Source organism: Erythranthe guttata, chromosome 12 (genome assembly GCF_056151865.1).
Source record: "Erythranthe guttata isolate IM_541 chromosome 12, IM_541, whole genome shotgun sequence".
Taxonomy (NCBI): Eukaryota; Viridiplantae; Streptophyta; class Magnoliopsida; order Lamiales; family Phrymaceae; genus Erythranthe; species Erythranthe guttata.
In genome coordinates, this window is record NC_142544.1 from 15,360,609 (window position 1) to 15,382,504 (window position 21,896).

The 21,896-nt window shown below is 33.5% G+C and overlaps 4 protein-coding genes across 4 annotated transcripts; 3 read left to right on the forward strand and 1 right to left on the reverse strand.

Moving 5' to 3' along the window:
• Positions 1 to 2,276: 2,276 nt before the first annotated feature.
• Positions 2,277 to 4,375, reverse strand: AHP2 (Tat-binding protein 1(Tbp-1)-interacting protein (TBPIP)). The gene is made up of 6 exons (XM_012977740.2): positions 4,160 to 4,375; positions 4,033 to 4,058; positions 3,392 to 3,659; positions 2,916 to 2,986; positions 2,636 to 2,824; positions 2,277 to 2,538 (listed from the first exon to the last, which is right to left on the reverse strand). The coding sequence occupies exons 1-6, from the start codon at positions 4,185 to 4,187 to the stop codon at positions 2,440 to 2,442; spliced, it is 681 nt and encodes a 226-aa protein (XP_012833194.2). The 5' UTR covers positions 4,188 to 4,375; the 3' UTR covers positions 2,277 to 2,439.
• A 184-nt stretch (positions 4,376 to 4,559) lies between these two features.
• LOC105954097 (uncharacterized) lies at positions 4,560 to 6,945 on the forward strand. Its single transcript, XM_012977765.2, has 5 exons — positions 4,560 to 4,910; positions 5,409 to 5,502; positions 6,034 to 6,071; positions 6,186 to 6,321; positions 6,424 to 6,945. The coding sequence occupies exons 1-5, from the start codon at positions 4,560 to 4,562 to the stop codon at positions 6,837 to 6,839; spliced, it is 1,035 nt and encodes a 344-aa protein (XP_012833219.2). The 3' UTR covers positions 6,840 to 6,945.
• A 4,910-nt stretch (positions 6,946 to 11,855) lies between these two features.
• Positions 11,856 to 14,602, forward strand: LOC148766570 (aluminum-activated malate transporter 9-like). The gene is made up of 6 exons (XM_088827195.1): positions 11,856 to 12,281; positions 12,464 to 12,601; positions 12,685 to 12,954; positions 13,048 to 13,175; positions 13,293 to 13,433; positions 13,731 to 14,602. The coding sequence occupies exons 1-6, from the start codon at positions 11,984 to 11,986 to the stop codon at positions 14,406 to 14,408; spliced, it is 1,653 nt and encodes a 550-aa protein (XP_088683321.1). The 5' UTR covers positions 11,856 to 11,983; the 3' UTR covers positions 14,409 to 14,602.
• Positions 14,603 to 17,096: 2,494 nt separating this feature from the next.
• Positions 17,097 to 19,848, forward strand: LOC105954096 (aluminum-activated malate transporter 9). Its single transcript, XM_012977764.2, has 6 exons — positions 17,097 to 17,468; positions 17,734 to 17,871; positions 18,000 to 18,269; positions 18,361 to 18,488; positions 18,631 to 18,777; positions 19,020 to 19,848. The coding sequence occupies exons 1-6, from the start codon at positions 17,180 to 17,182 to the stop codon at positions 19,704 to 19,706; spliced, it is 1,659 nt and encodes a 552-aa protein (XP_012833218.2). The 5' UTR covers positions 17,097 to 17,179; the 3' UTR covers positions 19,707 to 19,848.
• Positions 19,849 to 21,896: the final 2,048 nt, after the last annotated feature.

Consider the following 21,896-nt stretch of genomic DNA (forward strand, 5'->3'; position numbering starts at 1 on the left):
AAGCAACATAATATACAAATGATTTTTTGGAGAATGAATATCTTAAGAAATGGCAGACTTTCGTGCATCTACAAGTTCAGTATTGTCCCGTGTAACCACTCCGTTATTTCAAGTCGGGAATTTTATTTATTTACCTCTAATATTATTATGATCTCCTGTTAGACTGTCAAGAATCTGGCCGTTTTGAGATAATCAGTGTGTGTTTAGACTTTTATGTCGTATATTTTCCCTTCATCTGTGCTTATTTGAACATACTGTTCCTCGTAATTATCTTCTAAATAAAAAATGAAAAAAAAATGGAACTTTGTTTATTCATGATGGGTCTTTGTATTCATGCTCTGATTATGAATAATTCGAGAAGGGAAAACACCTAGAATTCTTTTTTCTCCAGTGAATCGGTTTCATTGATTTTAGGTGGATCTCATCTGACATGCTTTGTTATCAACATGGTTGCATGAGGTGATCATATAGTTAACAAGATCTTAGAAAAGAAATCCAACGATTTACTTTCTTGTGACTTCATTATTACCTTATCCTAAAACAAAGTCCCACCCCATTTTTTTCTTGTAAAAAATTGAATTCTCTTGCAAATAGTGAAGAGGGATGGTTACTTTGTTAATTACTTATTATATGTGTATGAGGAGAAGTGGGAGAGAGCACGTCTTGGTTTATATGCCAGATCCATCGATTTTCTGTGGTCAGCTTATGAGCATATATATATATATATATATATATATATATATATATATATATATATATATATATATATATATATATATATATATATATATATATATATATATATATATATATATACTTCTAAAAATCTCCATTTTTGTGTATAATTGCTAATTTTGTGCAATGAAGATGTGTGCCTTCGAAGAGCCATGATGCAAAGGTATGTCTGTATAAACTACAATTTGTTTGTATAGTCGAGTGTTGTCGAAATGGGCAGCGGTAATTGAAGTCCTGCCCCCACAATTAAATTTAAGTATCATCTTAGGGAGATGCGGTACATCATGTATGTGTAGTTCAATCTTGTACATATAATGCTGAAGGGTCAAATTTGTTTATAAGTGGATGGTTACATTGGTTTCTTCACATGTGGTGATTCGATCAGCAGTTCGAGAGGCATAAAGTTATCTGAGCGTCTGTGATGCGATCTGTTTAGGCATATCATTGATGGTCGTATGCATAATGTAATGAGATTGAAGTTCCATGTTTCAAATTCTTAATTAGTTTAATGATTCTCATTACGTCGTGTTTCTGCGGAAACTCTGAAATTTCAAACCGTACGTAAGAACGCATGTGAATTTTGTCGATATTCAATTTTTTATTTTGTATATCCGTTATGTTTTAATATAACCTATGGATCATGCTACAAAACAAAACCAGAGACCATTGGTTTGGAACGAAAAAAACATTTGTTTGATGGTTCGCTGTTTAGGTCACCAAACAGGCATTCAAGAAACTACAAAGTTGCAAACATAAGCTTAGAAACATAAAAGAAATTTGAAACTTAAAAGCTTTTGGTACTAGTACTGATTGGACGGGTGATCGGATGGTCTATTCTATGCTACATCGGGTAGATCTTTATCATTTATATAAACACAGACACACCCAAAATCAACGGTAAAAAATCACCCGGTGTAGTCTTCACCGGGTGTAGCATAAAAATAATCGTGATGGGAGTTGAAGGGCAACTGAAGTAGATGGAAGAATAGGGCACATGAAGAAAGCAGGGGATAAAGGCTGGAGAAAGGGTATACATGTTAGTTATGGTTTGGTGCTTAATGTAGTTTTTAGTTAGGTTTGAATGTGTGATTGTTATAAATTTATCAATTAATATTATTTGAGGATATTCTCGATAAAGATTCTTAATATTGATTTTCGATGCCAAGAACTAGCTAATTAAATTCTTGTTTTATTTTTATTTTTATTTTGTTTATCACAGAACAAAATAACAATTTACATTTAATAAGTATTAAGTAAAGTGAAAATATCACCAACGAAAAAGTCCCTTCACAAATTGTAATATTTCAATGGTTATTGAGTGAGTAGTAATCAAATGTAAACGGAATTCTAATTTTCATCCCAATTAAAACATCAAACAATGACTCGACTTTGTGTTTTCAAAGATATGGCCATGTATCAGTGAATCCCAGAATTACTGAAATGCCAAGTAATCAAGAGCCGAAACGTGAAAAGTAGACCTTTTTTTTTACCTGCATCTGCTATTTATGCTAAAACATACATAAGATGTATAGGACGCCATATTGATATTGAAACAATATGATTAAAAGAGAAGCCATAACTGGAAAGCTTCGAGTCTCACGTCTTAAAATATTTCACCACCTTAAACGTATAACTAAAAATTACTTTAAGACAAGATACAAGATCTTGTACCATATTTACCATTATAACCTGACAGAAAAAAGGCTAATTGCATCTGGTTCGCTTCCTATTGGTCTGCACCAGTTCACCAAACGATTGCAAGCTTACACCAACATCTTCGTCGTACTCCACACCGAGTTCCTCCTTTTAAAAGTAAGATGAAAATTTGTATTATAAAGAATTGCTAAAAGCTTCTCAATGTCGCAACACAAATTAAATGGCTTAATCCAACAGAAAGTACCTTGAATTCTTTAGGATTCTTGGGTGAGTTCTCAGTTATAGCATCCCATACATCTTTGAACATTCTCTTGCGTCTTCTCCACTGATTTATCATGTTCGTATATATCTTCTCCACAGCCTGTCGCTCTTCTGGGGTCACCAGAGTAACTCCTTGCCTCAACTTAATCAACCTTTCCTCCATTTGGTTCACCTGTCAATTATTATAACGTTATCATCATCCAACACGCGCTTATGCTATTTTGTTTGAGACTGCATCAGTTTCATTTTTCGGTGTCACAAACCTCATCTCCTAATTGGATTTGCCTCGCATGAATCTCCTCCAGCGTCAAATTTGTCTGCAGTGCCTTAATCTCTGCCATAATTAGTTGCATCAAATTGGTTCGAAAAAATTTATCTAAATTGCGAAGAATTCATAGAAAAAACGTCCCACATCAAATAAAAATTATTGATTATTTTCTCTCCGCAGGCAGTCCTGATTGTGCTTCACTTGACATTGATACAAGAAGAACCTAGGGTTCAAATATTATTCTGAAGCGTCACGTAATACAGGAACTTTAAGAGGCAGTCAATCGATGAAGTTAATCCCATGATACACAAGGACTTTGTGTACGTCTTTTTGTAAATGAAAGTAGGTAACATGTGAAATCAACCAAAACCCATAGACTGCAGTACAATGCAACTGAATATATTTGCATAACAACAAACGGTAACTCTTATGGGAAACACGAAAAAGAGATTAAAGGAGAAATCTATATACCTCCTTCAACCTCAGCAATAGCTTTCTTTCCTTCAGCAAGCTGTTCTTGGAGCTTCGCATTTTCTTCTTTCATCTGATTGAGTTCTTCATTATTAGGTATGTCGAACTGGTCTTGCCTAGCCAGGTATATTTTCTGCTTGCCGTACTCTTTGAATGATATTTTGCCACTATCCGCAAGGCTATCCAACGCTTTTTGTACCGCAGCTTTTTTGAGATTAAACTTTTGCAACGAATCAGCCACATTTTGTGAATTCAAAGGCTTATTTTGCTGCAATAAATACACAATCTAAATAAGCAACGATTACACCAGGCACCAGGTTTAGCTAATCACTCAGTCTGGCAGTAATTCATGGCATTAATTTTCAGACTAATATTTTCTCAAAAAATTCACTCAGCCCACACCAAACAATTTATTTTTCCTCTAATTTTTCCCACTGCAATTTTTTTGTCTCTGTTTGGTCGCATAAGATAGCAAAAAATGAAGAATAAAATGTAAGCTGAAAAAAATTCAGATACCCAGAATTATTGAGTACAATCAATAAGAAAATCAACAGTGTAAGTATATAGCTGGAAATCAGCGAAGAACAAACCATCTATCAACAAATAAAAACCCTCGGTAAATCAAAGGGGGCGAAACCCACCTCATTCACGAAGTTGAGCACGATTCCTGGAAATAAACACAAACAATTGAAAAATTAAACATTAAGAAATTAATTTCTGGAAATTGATAACATCTCCATGCAATTTATGTATATGTAGATGTTTTACCTTCAGCGCTATCCGATTTGGGGGCCATTGATTGCAGAGCTTAGAGAGCGGGAAAAAGTTTTTCGTGGGGAGAAGAAAACCTGGTGTTCACGACTGTGTTTTTCGAATTTTATATTTTGGGATTTTTGCCTCCGCCAATTTCGAAAACGGCGTCGTGTTCCGAGCGTACAAAGGAAGTTGTTACTTGTTAATAGTTGATAATAAGATAAGCGATTTTAGTTGAAACTGGAGGGCACTGTAATTAAAGAGAACAGGAGAGAAGGCTTGTTTAATTGTCAATGAATCAGAGCATGCCACGTAGCCTTCCACCAGCACCACCACTTACCCCCGCTCTACACGATAACTGCAGACGCTAAAAATCCAAATCGCCGCCGTCGTCGCCGGAGTAAAATCGTTGAAGATGCAATTCGCTACGGCAAAATTGTCTCCGCCGACACTAATTTATGCTCCACACAAACAGTTGAAATTTTTCAACCCTAGAACTCCTATTTCTCTTTCGGAAGGGAGAGCAGCAAAAAGTGTTGCTCTTAAATCCGGTGGCCGAAATCAAAGACACGATCTATCTCTTTGTGCGACGAGATTGGACGCTCATCGGAAATTCATTTCCGTCACAAGTGCCGCCACAAGCGGCGGCGGTGACGGTGGTTCGGTACCGGAGTTGGACGATAATGCCAGGAAATTACTGCAGGCTCTTCTGTGGATCGCGGAGGGTGTTTATATCATCTGGCTCTTCTTACTCCCCTATGCTCCTGTAAGTATATATATACACACACACACATTACACATATATTTTGGTGTTACGATATATCATTTGAAGACTATGTGCCAGAATGACTGTGTTTTGTAGAGTGCTCTTCAATTTTCCCCCAAATTTCATAGATGTTTAAGAAGCATGCTTGACGATCCAGTGGATACGCCATTGATCTCTGTAGACAGCAGAGTGTGAAGTATTGAGCATTTTTTCGATTTTGTATTTGAATTTCCATGTTTATGTTCTACAATTTCTCTACTAGATAATCTGGTTGTCTTCATTATTAATTAAGCTTCTCGTAGTGTGGAGGCTCTGTTATACACACGCAAATGTTTACAAACTATATGTTGATGATTTATCGGAGAATTACTACATCTGGTGACGTATTTTGTGCATCGTTTCATAGTTACATTTTCTGCTGTGCTAAGTAGATATAAGACTTATAAAATTCCACTCATTTGGTTTTAAGATTCTGGCATATGTTTGTACGTGATGCAGGGAGATCCTGTGTGGGCCATCAGTTCGGAAACGATAAACTCTCTCATAGGCCTCTCTCTCAATTTCTTCTTCGTTCTGCCTTTGTCGAACTCAGGTAATCTTCAGTTGCATTCAAAAATCAGCTCGTCGTTTCTTCTTTAAATGTGCTAAATGTTACTTTACTGATGATATTGTAACTCGTAAACACAAAATTCCTCGACAAATGGAACGTAAAACTCAGGAGAAGCTGACTTAAGATTAGCACATCGGTAATGGTTAATGGAGTAGAAATGTATTATTAACATATTTTACTGGCCTAAGTACTGTCGTTCACTGAAATGGAAACTGTTGGAAATATTTCTGATATCATTATAACTAATGATACCGTATATACCAGACTCCGAAACCAATACGAGAATCGGGAAAAAAAATGAACCTACTATTAAAGCCACAGTGACCTTTCTTCGATCTCTCATCGCAATGCCTGTATTTTTTCGTCACTCAAAGTCACTGCAAAATTTTATCAGCATGCTATTATCTTTGTGATATATATTCGAATTAAGGTAGTTTTCTTTTGGGTTTTTTACTAGATAATGTTTAATCGTATGTATCTTGATTTTCATACAATCGAACTTTGGCAGAGTAGTCGGTATTCACCTAATTGAGGCACCGGTACTTCACCCGGTAACGTTTACTTGCTACTACTACATTTATCTGTTCAAACCTTCATCCCACATTGTACTCGTGGTTTAATTAATTAAACTGATTCGAGATATTTTACATCTCCTTCTTACACAGATGTCTGAAGGATTGTTCAACTTTGTTATCGGGTGGACTTTAATGTTTGCTCCTTTGCTGTACACTGATAAACGGAGAGAAAGATACAAAGGATCACTCGACATTCTTTGGGGCTTTCAGATGTTCCTCACAAACAGTACTCTTCCTCAATACTATCGCATAATTTTTTTTTTTTTTTTTTTTTTTTTTTTTTTTGTGTGTTCGACTATTATTTTATATTATTTAATTATTGTTGCAGCATTTTTAATACCTTACATGGCTATACGTCTGAACGAGGCTGATGAGGAAACCAATACTCCAAGAAAAATCTCCAAACTCGGCTCCATTATGATGAAAGGAGCACCTGTTGTTGGATTGGTCGGCGGAGTTGTTTGTTTGTTTTCAATACTGTGGGGTGTTTATGGGCGAAATGGTAATTTTGGTGATTTGGCGCAAAGATGGGAGTTTTTGGTAAGCTATTTAGGGTCCGAAAGACTTGCTTACGCCTTCGTATGGGATATTTGCCTGTACGTAGTTTTTCAGACGTGGTTGATTGGAGACAATTTACAAAATATTCGGAAAGATAAAGTTGGTTTAGTTCGTTTTCTGAGATTTGTACCGGTAGTTGGCCTAACTGCCTACTGTCTCTGCTTAAATGCTGATAATGAATCATAAGGCCGAGTACATACATCATTCCCACGAAAAAAATTCTTGTACATTAGTAACATTACATTATTCCATCGATTTTAAGTGAATTATCTATCGGTTATATCAATTGATATATGACGAGGAACTTCGATTATCAAATAATGACTGAAAAAACATGTACGTTATTGGCAACGGTATACATTCAAATTATCCAAGAAGATGTGTGTTTTACTTGTCAATATTCAAAACTCATTGCAGCGTAAGGTCGTGTTTTATTTTTATTTTTCAATATCGAAATCGTTCAATTCTAACCGAATATTGCGATGTCGTCTGGTGAGATGTACCTGCATTTCAATTGGCATAAAAAACTGGTAATCCAAAAACACACACACACACACACACACACACACACACACACACACATATATATATATATATATATATATATATATATATATATATATATATTCATCCGTAAGCTTTATCTGCATGAAATTGAAAAAAGTACAAAGTCATTAGTTCAAATAAAAAGATAAAAAAATAAGAAATTAATAAAAAAATGATTTATTTCTTGAAAATTGATATGTAAGTATAAGTATATATATATATGATGATGATGATCTGTTAACCCTTGTTTGCCGACGCTGAAAGTTTCCAGTTTATGAAGAGCCAACCAAAAGCACAAGCTTTTATCACGTGTTAATTTATAATCTTAATTAGCTTATGTTTCTGCACATACATGAAAAGCCATGGCTGAACTATTCATCCACTTATTTGCCTGCAGATTTTATTTTATTTTGTTTTATTTTATTTAATATAATCAGAAAAAGCCGCCAATGCAATAAATCGTGAAGGCTGCTTCTAATTCCAGCTTTTCCAGAAAAGGAAAAAACGAGTTTGAAGGCTTCAAAAAAGCTGCCTGAAAATGAGATATTTAGATATATATCACACAAGATTCAAACACCAATCAAATTCTTACACGCGTCCAACATTCATACAGACAGCCCTCCCACCACCACAGTTCAAATTCTTCACGTGCCACCATTACATCATGATCACTACTGAAAACTCCGGTGCTTCGATAGCGAAATTCTCTAGGTCAAATATTAAAAAAAAAAAAAAAAGCAACGTAAAAATCGTTGGTTTAATTTACGCACGTCACCATTTCCGCCTTCTTTTTTTTGTCGTAATTAACTCGATGATGCATCGACACATCTGATCCAGATATTATATATTGACTTGTTTTATTTATTACATTTCTTGAATATTTCACTGATATATAAAAAAAGTCTTCATACATATATATATATATACATATATACATGTGTAGTTCTGTCATCATCCCTTTAATTTTGTTTTAATATATTTCTCTTCTTCTCTATAAATACATTCACATCGAAAACGTATAAACCATTCATTCATTCGTTCATTCATTCATTATATTCATTCAACAGATCGATAATATAATAAATTGCCAAAAGAAAGAAGATGAGCAAAGAAAGATTGCTCCCGTTTCGTCGTTTCGAAGGGAACTACGATGAAGAAAAGAGTACTTTCCAATCGATTCGCGATAAAATAACGCAGCTTTGGAGCAATTCTTGCGATTTTTCCAAGAAAGCTTTGGAGATGGGTAAAAAAGACCCTCGGAAAATAATATATGCAATCAAAAGTGGCTTTGCTTTGGCCTTCGTATCGTTGTTCATATTCTGGAAAAAGCCGCTCCCCGATATCTCTCAGTTCTCGATTTGGGCAATCCTCACCGTCATTGTCATGTTCGAGTTCAGTATAGGTAATTATACGACATCTTCTTTTAACCTTTTTTTTTTTCTTTTTTCTTTTGTGTACGCTGAAATATGTCTATTATTTGTCTCGACTCTCGTACCGTGTTGAATGACCGTCTGAACTGAAAGCTTAAGCTATTAAGTGAGGGGAATCGTTTAATATTAATATCTCCAATAAGGAAAAACATGCATCAAATTAAATCCCATGTGCTAATGCGTAATTAAAAGCCTATATTTCATTTTATATTTTTGCATGAAATACCTAAAAAGTAATTTATTCATTGAAAAATCGGATTATTTCATTCGAACACAGTTATTCAGTTGCAATATAGAAAATGAAAGATATATAGATTTGTAGTAAAGGTGAAATGTCGGACGAATTTTAAATTTCGCCTATCCGGGTTCAAAATTTGAACTTTCAGAACTGACCTTTTCTCATTTAGAAGTTTTCAAAATTTAATTTCATTTTTTTTTTCGAAAAACATTTGCATCAAAACAGAAAATATATACATCAAATATTTTGAAAAAATCAATTTTTGACACGGTTTTAATTTATTGTATTTAAAAAGTTGATTTTTTCAAAAATGCATATTTATATAATTTAGCCAACTTTCACCCTTTGTATTATAATTATTTCATATTATATGTACAAAAATCTATAAATAATTTAAAAAGTCATTCCACTTTTCGGGTATATTAACTTTTATTTTTCATATTGCAACTGAATAAATGTGTTCCACTTAATTTAAGATTTTAAACGGATAAATTATCTTGTACAATCAATCCTTCTCGTAATATCGAAAACATGCACCAAGTTCCCATATATTACATACAAGAAACGTGCATGAAATCCCCTTCATAGTTAACACTTAACACCTAATATAATGGTGTTAATTATCAATGAAATATGAATTTCATGCAAGATAAAATGAAACACAAGAATAAAAATTCTTTTAAGCAATAATAACTGTTATACCGAATTTGCTTAATTAACACAGGATTTTAAGTTGTTTAACCGGTCTTAATAAGAAACTTGTTTCTGCAATGAAAAAGCCATTGCTGAACTATTCATAATTATAAGTTTTACTGATTTTCTTTTTATTTTATTATATAAAATAAATATATATGGAGAGAGAGAGAGAAGAAAAGCCAATGCAATAATTGTGAAGACTTCTAATTTTGTTCCTCCAGAGAATAAGAGTTGGTTATGACCAATGATATTCTTACTTGTATGTCGGCAATATTTTTTTATTATTACAGCCATATTTTGAAAATATATATATATATATATATATATATATATATATATATATATATATATATATATATATGGGAATACATTCTAAACGGACGCCCCGTTAAAACAATAAAAATGGACTCCATTTACCAATTGACATGTGGACAATTTTGTATTAATTATGGTGTTAATTATGCACTCTCTCATATGGGACCCACTGAAGTATAAAATTCATTAACTAGCTATAATTAGTTTTCTTTTTAACCATAATTCATTTCGGCCATTTAAATTGCCAACAGTTTTTTTTTCATTTTCTTTTAATATTTGCAGTTTTTCACTCTATATTTATTTTATTTTGCCTTTTCCTTTCTCGAGTTTTAATTTTTACTGTATAATGTGATTATATAATAATTAATCCTTTTATTTTTTTTTTAATTTATTTTACTGTATATTGCATGAATTGATTTTTGACAGTAAATAATCTCTTTTTTCTCGAAATTTATATTTAATGTATATTTATATATGATTATACAGTAAAATAAATAACCTTTTCTCTTTTTTCTTTGTATATTTCCTTTCCTCAATATTTATTTTATTTTTACTGTATTTGTTTTTGTATAAATAATGTGATTATATATTTACTGTTGTGCACTCTTCTTTTGCCTTTTATGTTGTTTAATTGGTCAAGAAGTAAACTCTCTTAAACGTAAATTAACCATGGTAATTACTAATTATAACAATTAATTAAGAAGTAAAACATGTTAACTTGTCCACATGTCACATGGTGAATGGAGTCCATTTTTATTGTTTTAACGGGGCGTCCGTTTGTAATGTACTCCCTATATATATATATATATATATATATATATATATATATATATATATATATATATATATATATATATATATATATATATATATATATATATATATATATATATATATATATATATATATATATATCCCCCTAAAATAGTGGAAATAAACACATGGCCAAAACTTCTTCTCTCTCACTTCTCTATCAGTGGCCCCAACACTCATTTCTTAAGCAGTTTTTTAATTTTGAAAACTTCATATGTTGATGTTAGCATAAGCTTATTAAAAACAAGATTGTTAGTTAAGTAAGTATAAATGTTTATTTTCAAAAGTCAAAAAATGTTTGTAAATATGATAGAAAATTAATTTAAAAAAAAAAGAAAAAAAAAGTCTAGAAGTGCTATTGAAAAATGATTTAAAACAACTTATTATAAGAGGAGAAAAAAAATAAAAAAATTTGCAAATACCTAAAGAGATTTTGGGGAAGAAAAAAAAAGAAGCTCATAAATTGTTTTTTTGCAAAAACCACGTGTAGTGTATTAAGCGGTGACATCTGGCTTCTCGGGGCACTAGTTTACTCGTAGTGCGACTATGTAAATTATCTTCTTGTGGAATAGTTTGAAGAATAAATATCAACTATACTATGCTAATTATGTGTCATTGATTAATTCGACAAAAAAAGAAAAAAAAATTGACGCAAAAAATCGAGTTGTATAACAGGCCTACCACCATTTCATATTTGATATTTCTATATCAAATCATGGATACCAATAATTCAACTTCAATTTTCTTTCTCTCACACACACACACACAATAATATTTATGATCATCTTCAAAATATCTTAAGACAAGAAAATCTTTTTTGGATTTAATTAAGTGATAGAGAAATCTCGTAGTCAAATATTTAAATTTTGCAACGTCAATTATCGAACGAACGTCACCGAATTTTTTTTCTTAATTTGTTTTCTTCAACTACTCTTAATTTTAACTCTTTCACATGAAAACTAATTTAAACTAGTTTATTTTCCCTCCCTTCATAATTCATCAGCACGTGCATCTACTCCTACGCCATCAAACAGGCTTGCCAATATCCTCAAATTTTGTATTATTTTATTAATTAATTAATCACATTTCTTAAATCTTTTAAGGAAAAAAAAAATTAATAATAATAATACACTATTAATGTATAATTACGTGCCGGAAACGTGTACACCATAACATGGCTTTAAAAGTCTCATTGAAACATAGAAACCATTCTCATTCAAAAACTCTTGCTACATTATTGATCAAAAAAAGATATTTAAAGAAAAAAAAAGAAAAGGTTCTATTGCGAAAACATGAGCAGAGAGAGATTGCTTCCGTTTCATCGTTTCGAAGGGTTCGGAGATGAAAAGAGTAGTTTTCATTCGATACACGTTAGAGTAGTGCAGGTTTGGAGTGATTCTTGGAATTTCTACAAGAAAGCGGTGCAAATGGGGCGAAAAGACCCCCGGAAAATTATATTTGCCATCAAGAGTGGCTTAGCTTTGTCGTTGGTATCGTTGTTCATATTTTGGAAATACCCTCTTCCCGATGCCTCCCAATTCTCTATTTGGGCAATCCTCACTGTCGTTGTCATGTTCGAGTTTAGTATAGGTAACTATACGGTAATATATATCTTCCATCAATATATTGATTAGAGCCAGCATACGGCTAGAGGGGCCATGACCCCCAATACTATTCTCAATATTATCGACCCCCTAGTATAATTATTTTTTTCTTTTTTTTTTGTCTATTTCTTACACTTTGGCTTAAAAATGCAATCTTTAAATGTGCAGGAGCAACTTTCATCAAGGGGTTCAATCGTGGATTGGGGACGTTTTGTGCGGGAATGCTCGCCTTTCTCTTTGCTGAGCTGGCGCTCCTGGCCGGAGAAGGTGAAAAGGTCGTAATCGTCATAAGTTTCTTCATCATCGGTTAGTACTCCGCAACACTCCTATTATAATATGATTATATATATTTTTTGAATATTTATTTATTTATTTATTATTTTGGGCAGGATCAATTGCATCGTACTTGAAACTGTATCCGACAATGGCACCGTACGAATACGGATTCCGAGTATTCGTACTGACGTACTGTATTCTCATGGTGGCTGGAAACAGAACTAGGGAATACACGGCGGCAATTTTAACGAGATTGGTTCTTATTGCCGTCGGGGCTTGTATTTGCTTCATCATCAACATTAGTATTTACCCCATTTGGTCTGGCGATGATTTGCACAGCTTAGTGGTCAATAATTTCAATGACCTTGCTACTTCTTTGGAAGGTCTTTATTTCTTAAATAAATATAATTCCACATTTTATTTTTACCACAATTAAAAAAAAGTTTAGCAGTGACTAACCGAGTTGACTTAATTAGGTTGTGTGAATGGATACTTAAAATACGTCGATTACGAAAGAACACCTACTAGATTTTCGACTCAAGCATCGGAGGATCAACTCTATTATAAATCGGTGATAGAATCTGCAGCCAGAGAGAAAACCTTGGTATGTTAATTTTTTTTTTAGATTCGTATTTTCTGCATATATTCTTGTTTTTGCTACTGGATCGAGAAAGAACTATCTTCTCACTATTATTTCCGAAACGAATCGTTTTTCGAGCAGTTGGGGTTTGCTGTATGGGAACCGCCACACGGGCGCTACAAGAAACATCCATGGACGACTTATGTCAAAGTAAGCACCGCAGTCAGGCATTGCGCGTATACAGTCATGGCACTACATGGATGCATTTTGTCGGAGATTCAGGTGAATAATATATACGATTTATTTATTTACTCGACGCCCTTATACTTATTCAAATTGCTAAGAAAAAAAATCGTCATGTTATTATTATTTGCGTATATTTTAATACGGTCGAAAATCAAAAGAAAATGAAATCATTGGAGCTGATTATGCAATTTCATTGCAGTTCTTTTTTTCAGATGAAATGCACATGCCATTTCATCGAACCCATTAAGTGCATTGAGCTAAATGCAATTAAAATAATTTTGCTTTTGTCGTTATTCTGTGATATTTATTGATTTTTGTGGATCAAATGCATAGGCACCGCCGGAGAAAAGGCAGGTTTTCCGCAGCCAGCTGCAAAGCGTGAGCGCGGAGGGGGCAAGAGTTCTCCGCCGAATCGGAGAAAAGATAGAAAAGATGGAGAAAATAGGTACATCGGAAAACATACTCAAACAAGTGCACGAAGCCGGCGAGCAGTTACAAAAGAAGATCGACCAGAGATCGTTCCTTCTCGTAAACTCCGGAAACTGGGAAATCGGAAACCGCGCGAAGGAGCTCGACTATCTCGACGATGTTCAAATCGAAAGGGAACAACAACACGATTCTCTGCACTTGGGGTTCAAATCGCTGAGCGAAACATCGATTTACGTACCTTCGTCTCTGACATTCGTCCAGAGATTGGCGAACAAAGATCTGAAGACGAAGCCGCAAGCGCTGAGAAAGCATGTTCCGTGGCCATCGTGGATATCATTCGAAGGGGTCGGTCTGATCAAAGAAGATGAAGTGAAGACTTACCAGAGCGCCAGCGCACTGTCGTTGGCCACGTTTGCTTCGCTGCTGATTGAATTTGTGGCGCGGCTTCAGAATGTGGTTGATTGCTTCGAGGAGCTCAGTGAAGAAGCGAGTTTCGCGGATCCCGATATCGTGCTTCTGGAAGAACGACCCTATGGCTTTTGGACAAGACTATGTAACTGCTGCTTCCGGTTCAAGGGTTAAAGTTTCTTTTGAATTTTTTTTTTCTTTTTTAATTGAAACTTGATTTTGAAGAATCGGTTTTAATTAGTTTTGTGTGTGAATTGAAGTTTGATATATCCAAATATAGATAGATGGAATTCTTTTGTTACTAATTGTAATATCATTGAAAAAAAAAAGAATAATAATAATAAGACATGCATTGCAATTAAGCTAAATATTTATAGCTTTTGGATATATATTTATTAGGGGTGAAAATGGGAACGAATTTCTGATTTCCGCAAGTTCCGATCCGGAATTTTCTGATTCTGGAACAATATTTTTCAATCCGAATTCCAAAATTCCAACTTCCGATTTTTCCGAAATTATTTGGATCAGAATTGGAATACATATAGGCGATTCCGATTTGCAATCAGATTAATGTTCCAAAAATAATTCAAAAAATTCCGATTTTTTTTTTCGAATACTACAATTAAATGCCAATATTTTTATTTGTAATTTATATTTAAGATCATCAAAAATTGGAAAATTTCGAATTCCGCCAATTCCAATCCCAAATTTTCTGATTTTGAAACAAGTTTTTTAGTTCCAATTTCCGAAATTCCGATTTTTTTGGAATGAATTTGGAACTAGTTTCTCACTTCATCGGAATTTGTCCGGAAAGAGCTGATTCCGATCCGATCCATCCAATTTACACCCCTATTATTATTATTATTATTATTATTATTATTATTATTATTATTATTATTATTATTATTATTATTATTATTATTATTATTATTATTATTATTATTATTATTATTATTATTATTTATTTTTATATATCAGGAAATTAAAGCCAATGCAATCGTGAAGGCTTCTTCAAATTTCAGCTTTTTGATCAAGGCTTCAAAAAAGATGCCTGATAGTGAAATTATTTGATTTATTACACAAGTTTCAAACACCACTGAAATTCTTACATGTGTCCAACATTATTAATAATACAGATAAGCCCCCCGCCATTTCCAAACCCTACATTTCAATTCTTCACGTGCCATGCACCATTACATATAGTATTTAATTTCTGTGATCATTTTATTTTATTTTGGTGCTTAATTTGATATATAGCAAAATTCAACGTCAGCATTTTATTTAATTTGATTCATTTTTTGTCTTAACTTGATGATATATGCTCTCGACACATCTCATCCAGATGTTGACTTAGCATGGTTTTTTGTCCTTATTGCATTTCTTCAATGTTTCACTGAAGAAAAAGTCTTCATACTGATTTAATTTATCATTTATGCATGTTCTGTCATCATCCCTTTTAATTTATTTTTAAAACATTTAATTTTTCTTCTCCTCTATATATATCAAGACACTGAAAACATATATATAAATCATTCATTAATATATATATATATATATATATATATATATATATATATATATATATATATAGAGAGAGAGAGAGAGAGAGAGAGAGAGAGAGAGAGAGAGAGAGAGAGAGAGAGAGAGAGAAGAGCCAACGCAATCGTGAAGGCTCCAAACTCTTAATTCCAGATAATAGGAGCTAGTTATGACCACTAAAATTCTTACTTGTTTGTACATGTGAAATATCTCTTTTTTTTTTTTAAAAAAAAATTAACAAATAAATAATCATGGTAATTATGTGCGATTAATTCTTACCCAAAGTGCACTAGAAAAATTCTATTTTTCTCGGATAGTTCGTAAAATTACACAAGAAATATTAAACTATATATTAGGGTAATTAATGTGCAATTAATTCAATATAAAATATATTAACACAAAAATTCGAACTGGATTCAAATATGACACTGTGTACACTTAACTCATGAATTATGGCACACCGCGGAGCGTCGTGTAGGTGGCCAATATTTATAACAGGCCTACCACCATTTCATTATTTCTTCTAAATTAAAGCATGGATACAATAATTAATATATATATATATATATATATATATATATATATATATATATATATATATATATATATATATATATTGACACCAATAATTAAAATGGAAAATATTCTTCAGTTTGAACCATTGTACCTTATTCGAGTTCCACACATAGAAACAAGATGATCATAAAATGCGTATCGTGGTTTGTAGTTTGTACTATCAGATTGTATATGTGGTGCATCAAAAACTACATTTTTGCACAAAACGAGTACAAATTAAACTAGATAACATTCCATGAAATCTAGAAGATTATGTTGAATTTAACATCACAAGAATATACGTCTAAGAAGATTCATAGTTGACAAGAATAATTGTAATGATCCAAATATGATTTTTTTTCCCTAATTTATCCAAGTGCCTGCCAGCAACATAAATCATAATTATGACAATCTTCAAAAATCATAATTATGACCATCTTCAAAATCATAATTAAGAAAAGACAAACTTTTTTTTTGGACTTTAATTAATAATAATTGATAGAGATATTTAAAATTTAGCAACGTGATACGTGAGCATTATTGCTTGATTTCTTCTATTCAAGATAAATGTACGTGTGATCCTAGCTAGGCCTCAAACATCCTTATCAATTCCCTCCCTCCACATATTTTTTAACTACTTCTATTGAAATAAATTAATAATGGTAATAATTATAATAATAATAATAATAATAATAATAATGATGATGATAATAATACATTATTAAATATTAATAAATGTATCAGATCTTATAAACTTTTGATTATATATTAAGACACTAACACACATAAACCATTCGTTCAATAACTATTACCATTACTTATAAGAAAAAAGGTTCCATTTCCAAAAAAACATGAGCAAAGAGAGATTGCTTATGTTTCATCGTTTCAACGATGAAAAGAGTAGTTTCCATTCGTTGCGCGTTAAAGTTGTGCAGTTATGGAGCGATTATTGGAGTTTCTTCAAGAAAGCAATGGAAATGGGAAGAAAAGACCCCCGGAAAATAATATATGCCGTCAAGAATGGCTTCGCGTTGGTCGTTGTATCGTTGTTCATATTTTGGAAAGACCCTCTTTCCGATGTCTCCCAGTTCGCAATTTGGGCAATCCTCACTGTCATTGTCATGTTCGAGTTTAGTATAGGTAACTATATATATAATCAGAGCCAGCATAGGGCTACCGGGGGCCATGACCCCCCATCGTTTCTCAAAAACATTAATATTTTATATAGAGATTTCTTATTTTTTCGAGTTGTACAACTTTTATATATATATATATATATATATATATATATATATATATATATATATATATATATATATATATATATATATATATATATATATATATATATATATATATATATATATATTACTTTGCCTTAAATATGCAATCTTTACTTATGTAGGAGCAACTTTCATCAAGGGGTTCAACCGTGGATTGGGTACATTTTGTGCTGGAATGCTCGCCTTTCTCTTTGCTGAGCTGGCGCTCCTGTCCGGAGATTGTGAAAAGGTCGTAATCGTCATTAGTTTCTTCATCATTGGTTAGTACTCCACAACACCCCACAATATATATATATATATATATATATATATATATATATATATATATATATATATATATATGACTAATTATTTTAAAAAATATATTTAAATTTTTTTTTGTGGGCAGGATCAATTGCGTCGTACTTGAAACTGTATCCGACAATGGCACCGTATGAATACGGATTTCGAGTATTCGTCCTGACGTATTGTATTCTTATGGTGGCTGGGAACAAAACTAGAGAATACACAACGGCAATTTTAACGAGATTGGTTCTTATTGCCGTGGGTGCTTGTATTTGCTTCATCATCAACATTAGTATTTACCCCATTTGGTCTGGCGATGATTTGCACAGCTTAGTGGTCAATAATTTCAAGGACCTTGCTACTTCTTTAGAAGGTTTAATTCTATTCATAAATAAAATAAACTACAAATTTTAATTTCATTTTTTGTCCACAATTATAAAAGGTTTAGCATGATTGATCATTAGGTTGTGTGAATGGATACTTGAAATACGTCGAATACGAAAGAGCACCGACTAGGTTTTCAACTCAAGCAACGGAGGATCAACTCTATTATAAATCAGTGATAGAATCTGCATCCAGAGAGAAAACCTTGGTATATATATATATATATATATATATATATATATATATATATATATATATATATATATATATATATATATATATATTTAAATGTTTCATGCATAAGGAAATAACTCTCTTTTTAATCCCAAAACTAATCGTTTTTTGAGCAGTTAGGGTTTGCAGTATGGGAACCGCCACACGGACGTTACAAGAAACTTGGTTATCCGTGGACGACTTATGTCAAAGTAAGCGATGCGGTGAGGCATTGCGCGTATACTGTCATGGCACTACATGGATGCATTTTGTCAGAGATTCAGGTGAATATTGTTTAAGATCATTTTTTTTTTGTCGACGCCCTTATACGTATTTTGAATTGTTAAAAAAATTGCGGTGTTAGTTTGATAAACGTAGAAGTCATTATGATCGAAAATTCAAAAGCAAATGCATATATGTCATTTCATCGAACATAATAGGTGCATTGGGCTAAATGCCATTAATCTCTAATTGTAGTGTCTTTCGACATTCAATCTAAAATTTGCAATTGTTCCAAAATGCGTAGGCACCACCGGAGAAAAGACAAGTTTTCCGCAGCCAGCTGCAAAGCGTCAGCGCGGAAGGGGCAAGAGTTCTCCGCCAACTGGGGGATAAAATAGAAAAGATGGAGAAACTAAGTACATCAGAAAACATACTCAAACAAGTGCACGAGGCCGGCGAACAATTGCAGAAGAAGATCGACCAGAGATCGTTTCTTCTCGTCAATTCCGGAAACTGGGAAATCGGAAACCACACAAACGCGGAGCTCGATTATCAGGACGACATCGTCGTCTTGATCGAAAGGGAACAACAACGCGATTCTCTACAATTGGGCTTCAAATCTCATAGCGAAACAGCGATTCACGTACCTTCGTCTCTAACATTCGTCAAAAGTTTGGCGAACAAAGATCTGAAGAAGAAACCACAAACGCTGAGAAAGCTTGTTCCGTGGCCGTCGTGGATCTCATTTGAAGGCGTCAGTCTGATCAAAGAAGATGAAGTGAAGACTTACAAGAGCGCCAGTGCGTTGTCATTGGCCACGTTTGCTTCGCTGCTAATTGAATTTGTGGCGCGACTTCAGAATGTGGTTGATTGCTTCGAGGAGCTAAGTGAAGAAGCGGGGTTTGCAGATCCTGATGTCGTGCTTTTGGAAGAACGACGCTTTGGTCATTGGGCAAGACTCTGTAGCTGCTGCTTCAAGTTCAAGGCCTAAAGTTTTTTTAATAGTAGACCTATAGGATGTGAAATTTGTTGATATTAGTTATACATTTTTTTTCCAATTTATATTTCATTATGCATTGTTGAAATTCGAATTATGTACAAGATGTTAATGGAAATTTGTTTTATGCATTGAATCGGGGAGTTAGATGGTACACCTGGTTATTTTACACCAGATGAGTTTGAACCGTAAGCACACATACACATGGGTGTGTGTGATTATGTGTAAATCTACAGTTCCAATTCACCAAGTGTAAATAACTAGGTGTAACATCTAATTTCACTATCGAATCGTAAGTTAAATTGAATTTTAAGCCGCATGATACACATGGCCATGGGCCGGTTCGAGCCAGTTTACGGTTCATTTTTTCAGTAACCGAAATTGGCCCGTACAACACATGGCTCGACTGGGCCGGGCCGACCCTCCGGTTCGCTCTAGTTTCGGGTCGTAGAGTAGAAACACGACTTGCTGAAGCTACTTTCGGCATACGCTTCATCGCGATCGTCATCATCATCAACGCTGAGGTGGTTCACGGTCAATCCATCTCACCCGTTGAATTTGAAAAATTTGAATTTAATTCCCGCTCGATGAACTAGTGGGTCCAAACCGCTGGTTCAACCCGGCCGGCCCACCGGTTAATTAGCCGTTGCAACTTGCAACCTTTTTGTTTTTGTTTCCTTTTTCCTAAATCTGGGTGAACCGTCGGTCCGACCCGACAGTTCACAGTTCACATTATTCTAGAATTGGAATCGTCCTGAGTGACACGGGTTGGTACACGGTTCCGGTACTGGTTCACCAGTCAACGAGCCGGTTGAGGGTCAGAAACCGACAAATGGTCATATCTACCGCATGAGCTGTTTTGTTGCACACAAAATAAACTTTATCTAAATAACAACAAATATTTTAGTTATAATTTTTTTTTGAAAATTATACTCCCTCCTCTTTTTAATTTACGTTTCAGTAATGAGTTTTTTTCCTAAAACTTATTTGACGTTTTAAATTTCCAATTCTATATTGATTTTTCGTTTCCAATCTTTAGCCGATCACTACTAATTGTTCTAGCTCATAAATATTTACAGCTATTTATCATTAAATGGAGAGAGAGAAAATGGCAATTTAGAATTTTTAATCTTCGTGAATAATCCTTAAACGTCAATTAAAAGAACTAGGCGACTTCTAAAAATCGAGTAGTTCAATTAAAATAATATTTATGGAAATTGATATTTTCGAAAATTTTCTGAAAATGGTAGAACTTCAACAATAAACTTATAAGTGCATCATCTCCTTCCAAAGTTTTTCATCTCTTAACCAAAACGTCATTAGTGCCAAGAACAGATCAGAAGAGAAAAGGAAGAGAGATCACCAACAAGACACCGATGTACACCGAAGCATGTCGAAAAGCCAGAATGATTTTGAAGGAATGAAAGAGGTGGTTCATTCGGAAAAGCATAACTCGGGAACAAAATTTTGGTGCGACGCGTGTAATATTATCTTCACTTTCAGCTGGGAGCTCCAAATTGCCCATTTTGCAAAATGTCGAGTTGACGAGTCTAGCATGATAGGGTGGCCGCTTCCTCCTCCTCCTCAACCAGTGGAAAGGGCAAAACAAATCATTCATCGTCGTCAGCACCTGCAGAAAAATGTAAAGGTAAAAATAAGGGATCTTATTCATCAACACCGGGTGAAAAAGGTAACAAGGGTAACGAATTCATTATCGTCAGCACCTGCAGGAAAATGTAAAGGCAAAAATAAGGAATCTTATTCATCAACACCGGGTGAAAAAGGTAAGAAGGGTAACAAGGGCAGAATAAAGCCCAACGCAAGTCATAAATGAGGTACATTTCTATACTTCAATATTCTAAGTGTCGTAACTGAAATCATGGTAGTCTTGAAATTGCAGTTTTGTATAGTTTGGCTCAGGTTATTTGAACTATTGGCTAGCGTTTTCTAATTTCCGTTACCATATCGGATCGTTTAATTTTGGTGGATAAAAAAAACTTATAAGTGCATCTCACACACCATATTGGTTCATATGAATCTTTAATTAATAAAAATGTAGAGGTATTTTTTTATAAAACTAACGAGCAATAAATTTTATCCAAATAAAATAATCTGTCCTTATTGTTTAAACTTTTTGCAAATCTATATATAATATAAAAAGATGATCTATGCCCTCAATGATTG

Excerpts from the sequence above, each read along its gene's own strand:
- AHP2 (XM_012977740.2), bottom strand. The coding sequence starts at position 4,187 with ATGGCCCCCAAATCGGATAGCGCTGAAG. Across the intron at positions 3,660-4,032 it reads TGCTCAACTTCGTGAATGAG|CAAAATAAGCCTTTGAATTC; the intron begins GTGGGTTTCGCC and ends TATTTATTGCAG. Across the intron at positions 2,825-2,915 it reads AAATCCAATTAGGAGATGAG|GTGAACCAAATGGAGGAAAG; the intron begins GTTTGTGACACC and ends AATAATTGACAG.
- LOC105954097 (XM_012977765.2), top strand. The coding sequence starts at position 4,560 with ATGCAATTCGCTACGGCAAAATTGTCTCCGCCGACACTAATTTATGCT. Across the intron at positions 6,072-6,185 it reads AGGCACCGGTACTTCACCCG|ATGTCTGAAGGATTGTTCAA; the intron begins GTAACGTTTACT and ends CTTCTTACACAG. Across the intron at positions 6,322-6,423 it reads TCAGATGTTCCTCACAAACA|CATTTTTAATACCTTACATG; the intron begins GTACTCTTCCTC and ends TTATTGTTGCAG.
- LOC148766570 (XM_088827195.1), top strand. The coding sequence starts at position 11,984 with ATGAGCAGAGAGAGATTGCTTCCGTTTCATCGTTTCGAAGGGTTCGGA. Across the intron at positions 12,282-12,463 it reads CATGTTCGAGTTTAGTATAG|GAGCAACTTTCATCAAGGGG; the intron begins GTAACTATACGG and ends TTAAATGTGCAG. Across the intron at positions 12,602-12,684 it reads CATAAGTTTCTTCATCATCG|GATCAATTGCATCGTACTTG; the intron begins GTTAGTACTCCG and ends TATTTTGGGCAG.
- LOC105954096 (XM_012977764.2), top strand. The coding sequence starts at position 17,180 with ATGAGCAAAGAGAGATTGCTTATGTTTCATCGTTTCAACGATGAAAAG. Across the intron at positions 17,872-17,999 it reads CATTAGTTTCTTCATCATTG|GATCAATTGCGTCGTACTTG; the intron begins GTTAGTACTCCA and ends TTTTGTGGGCAG. Across the intron at positions 18,489-18,630 it reads CATCCAGAGAGAAAACCTTG|TTAGGGTTTGCAGTATGGGA; the intron begins GTATATATATAT and ends TTTTTTGAGCAG.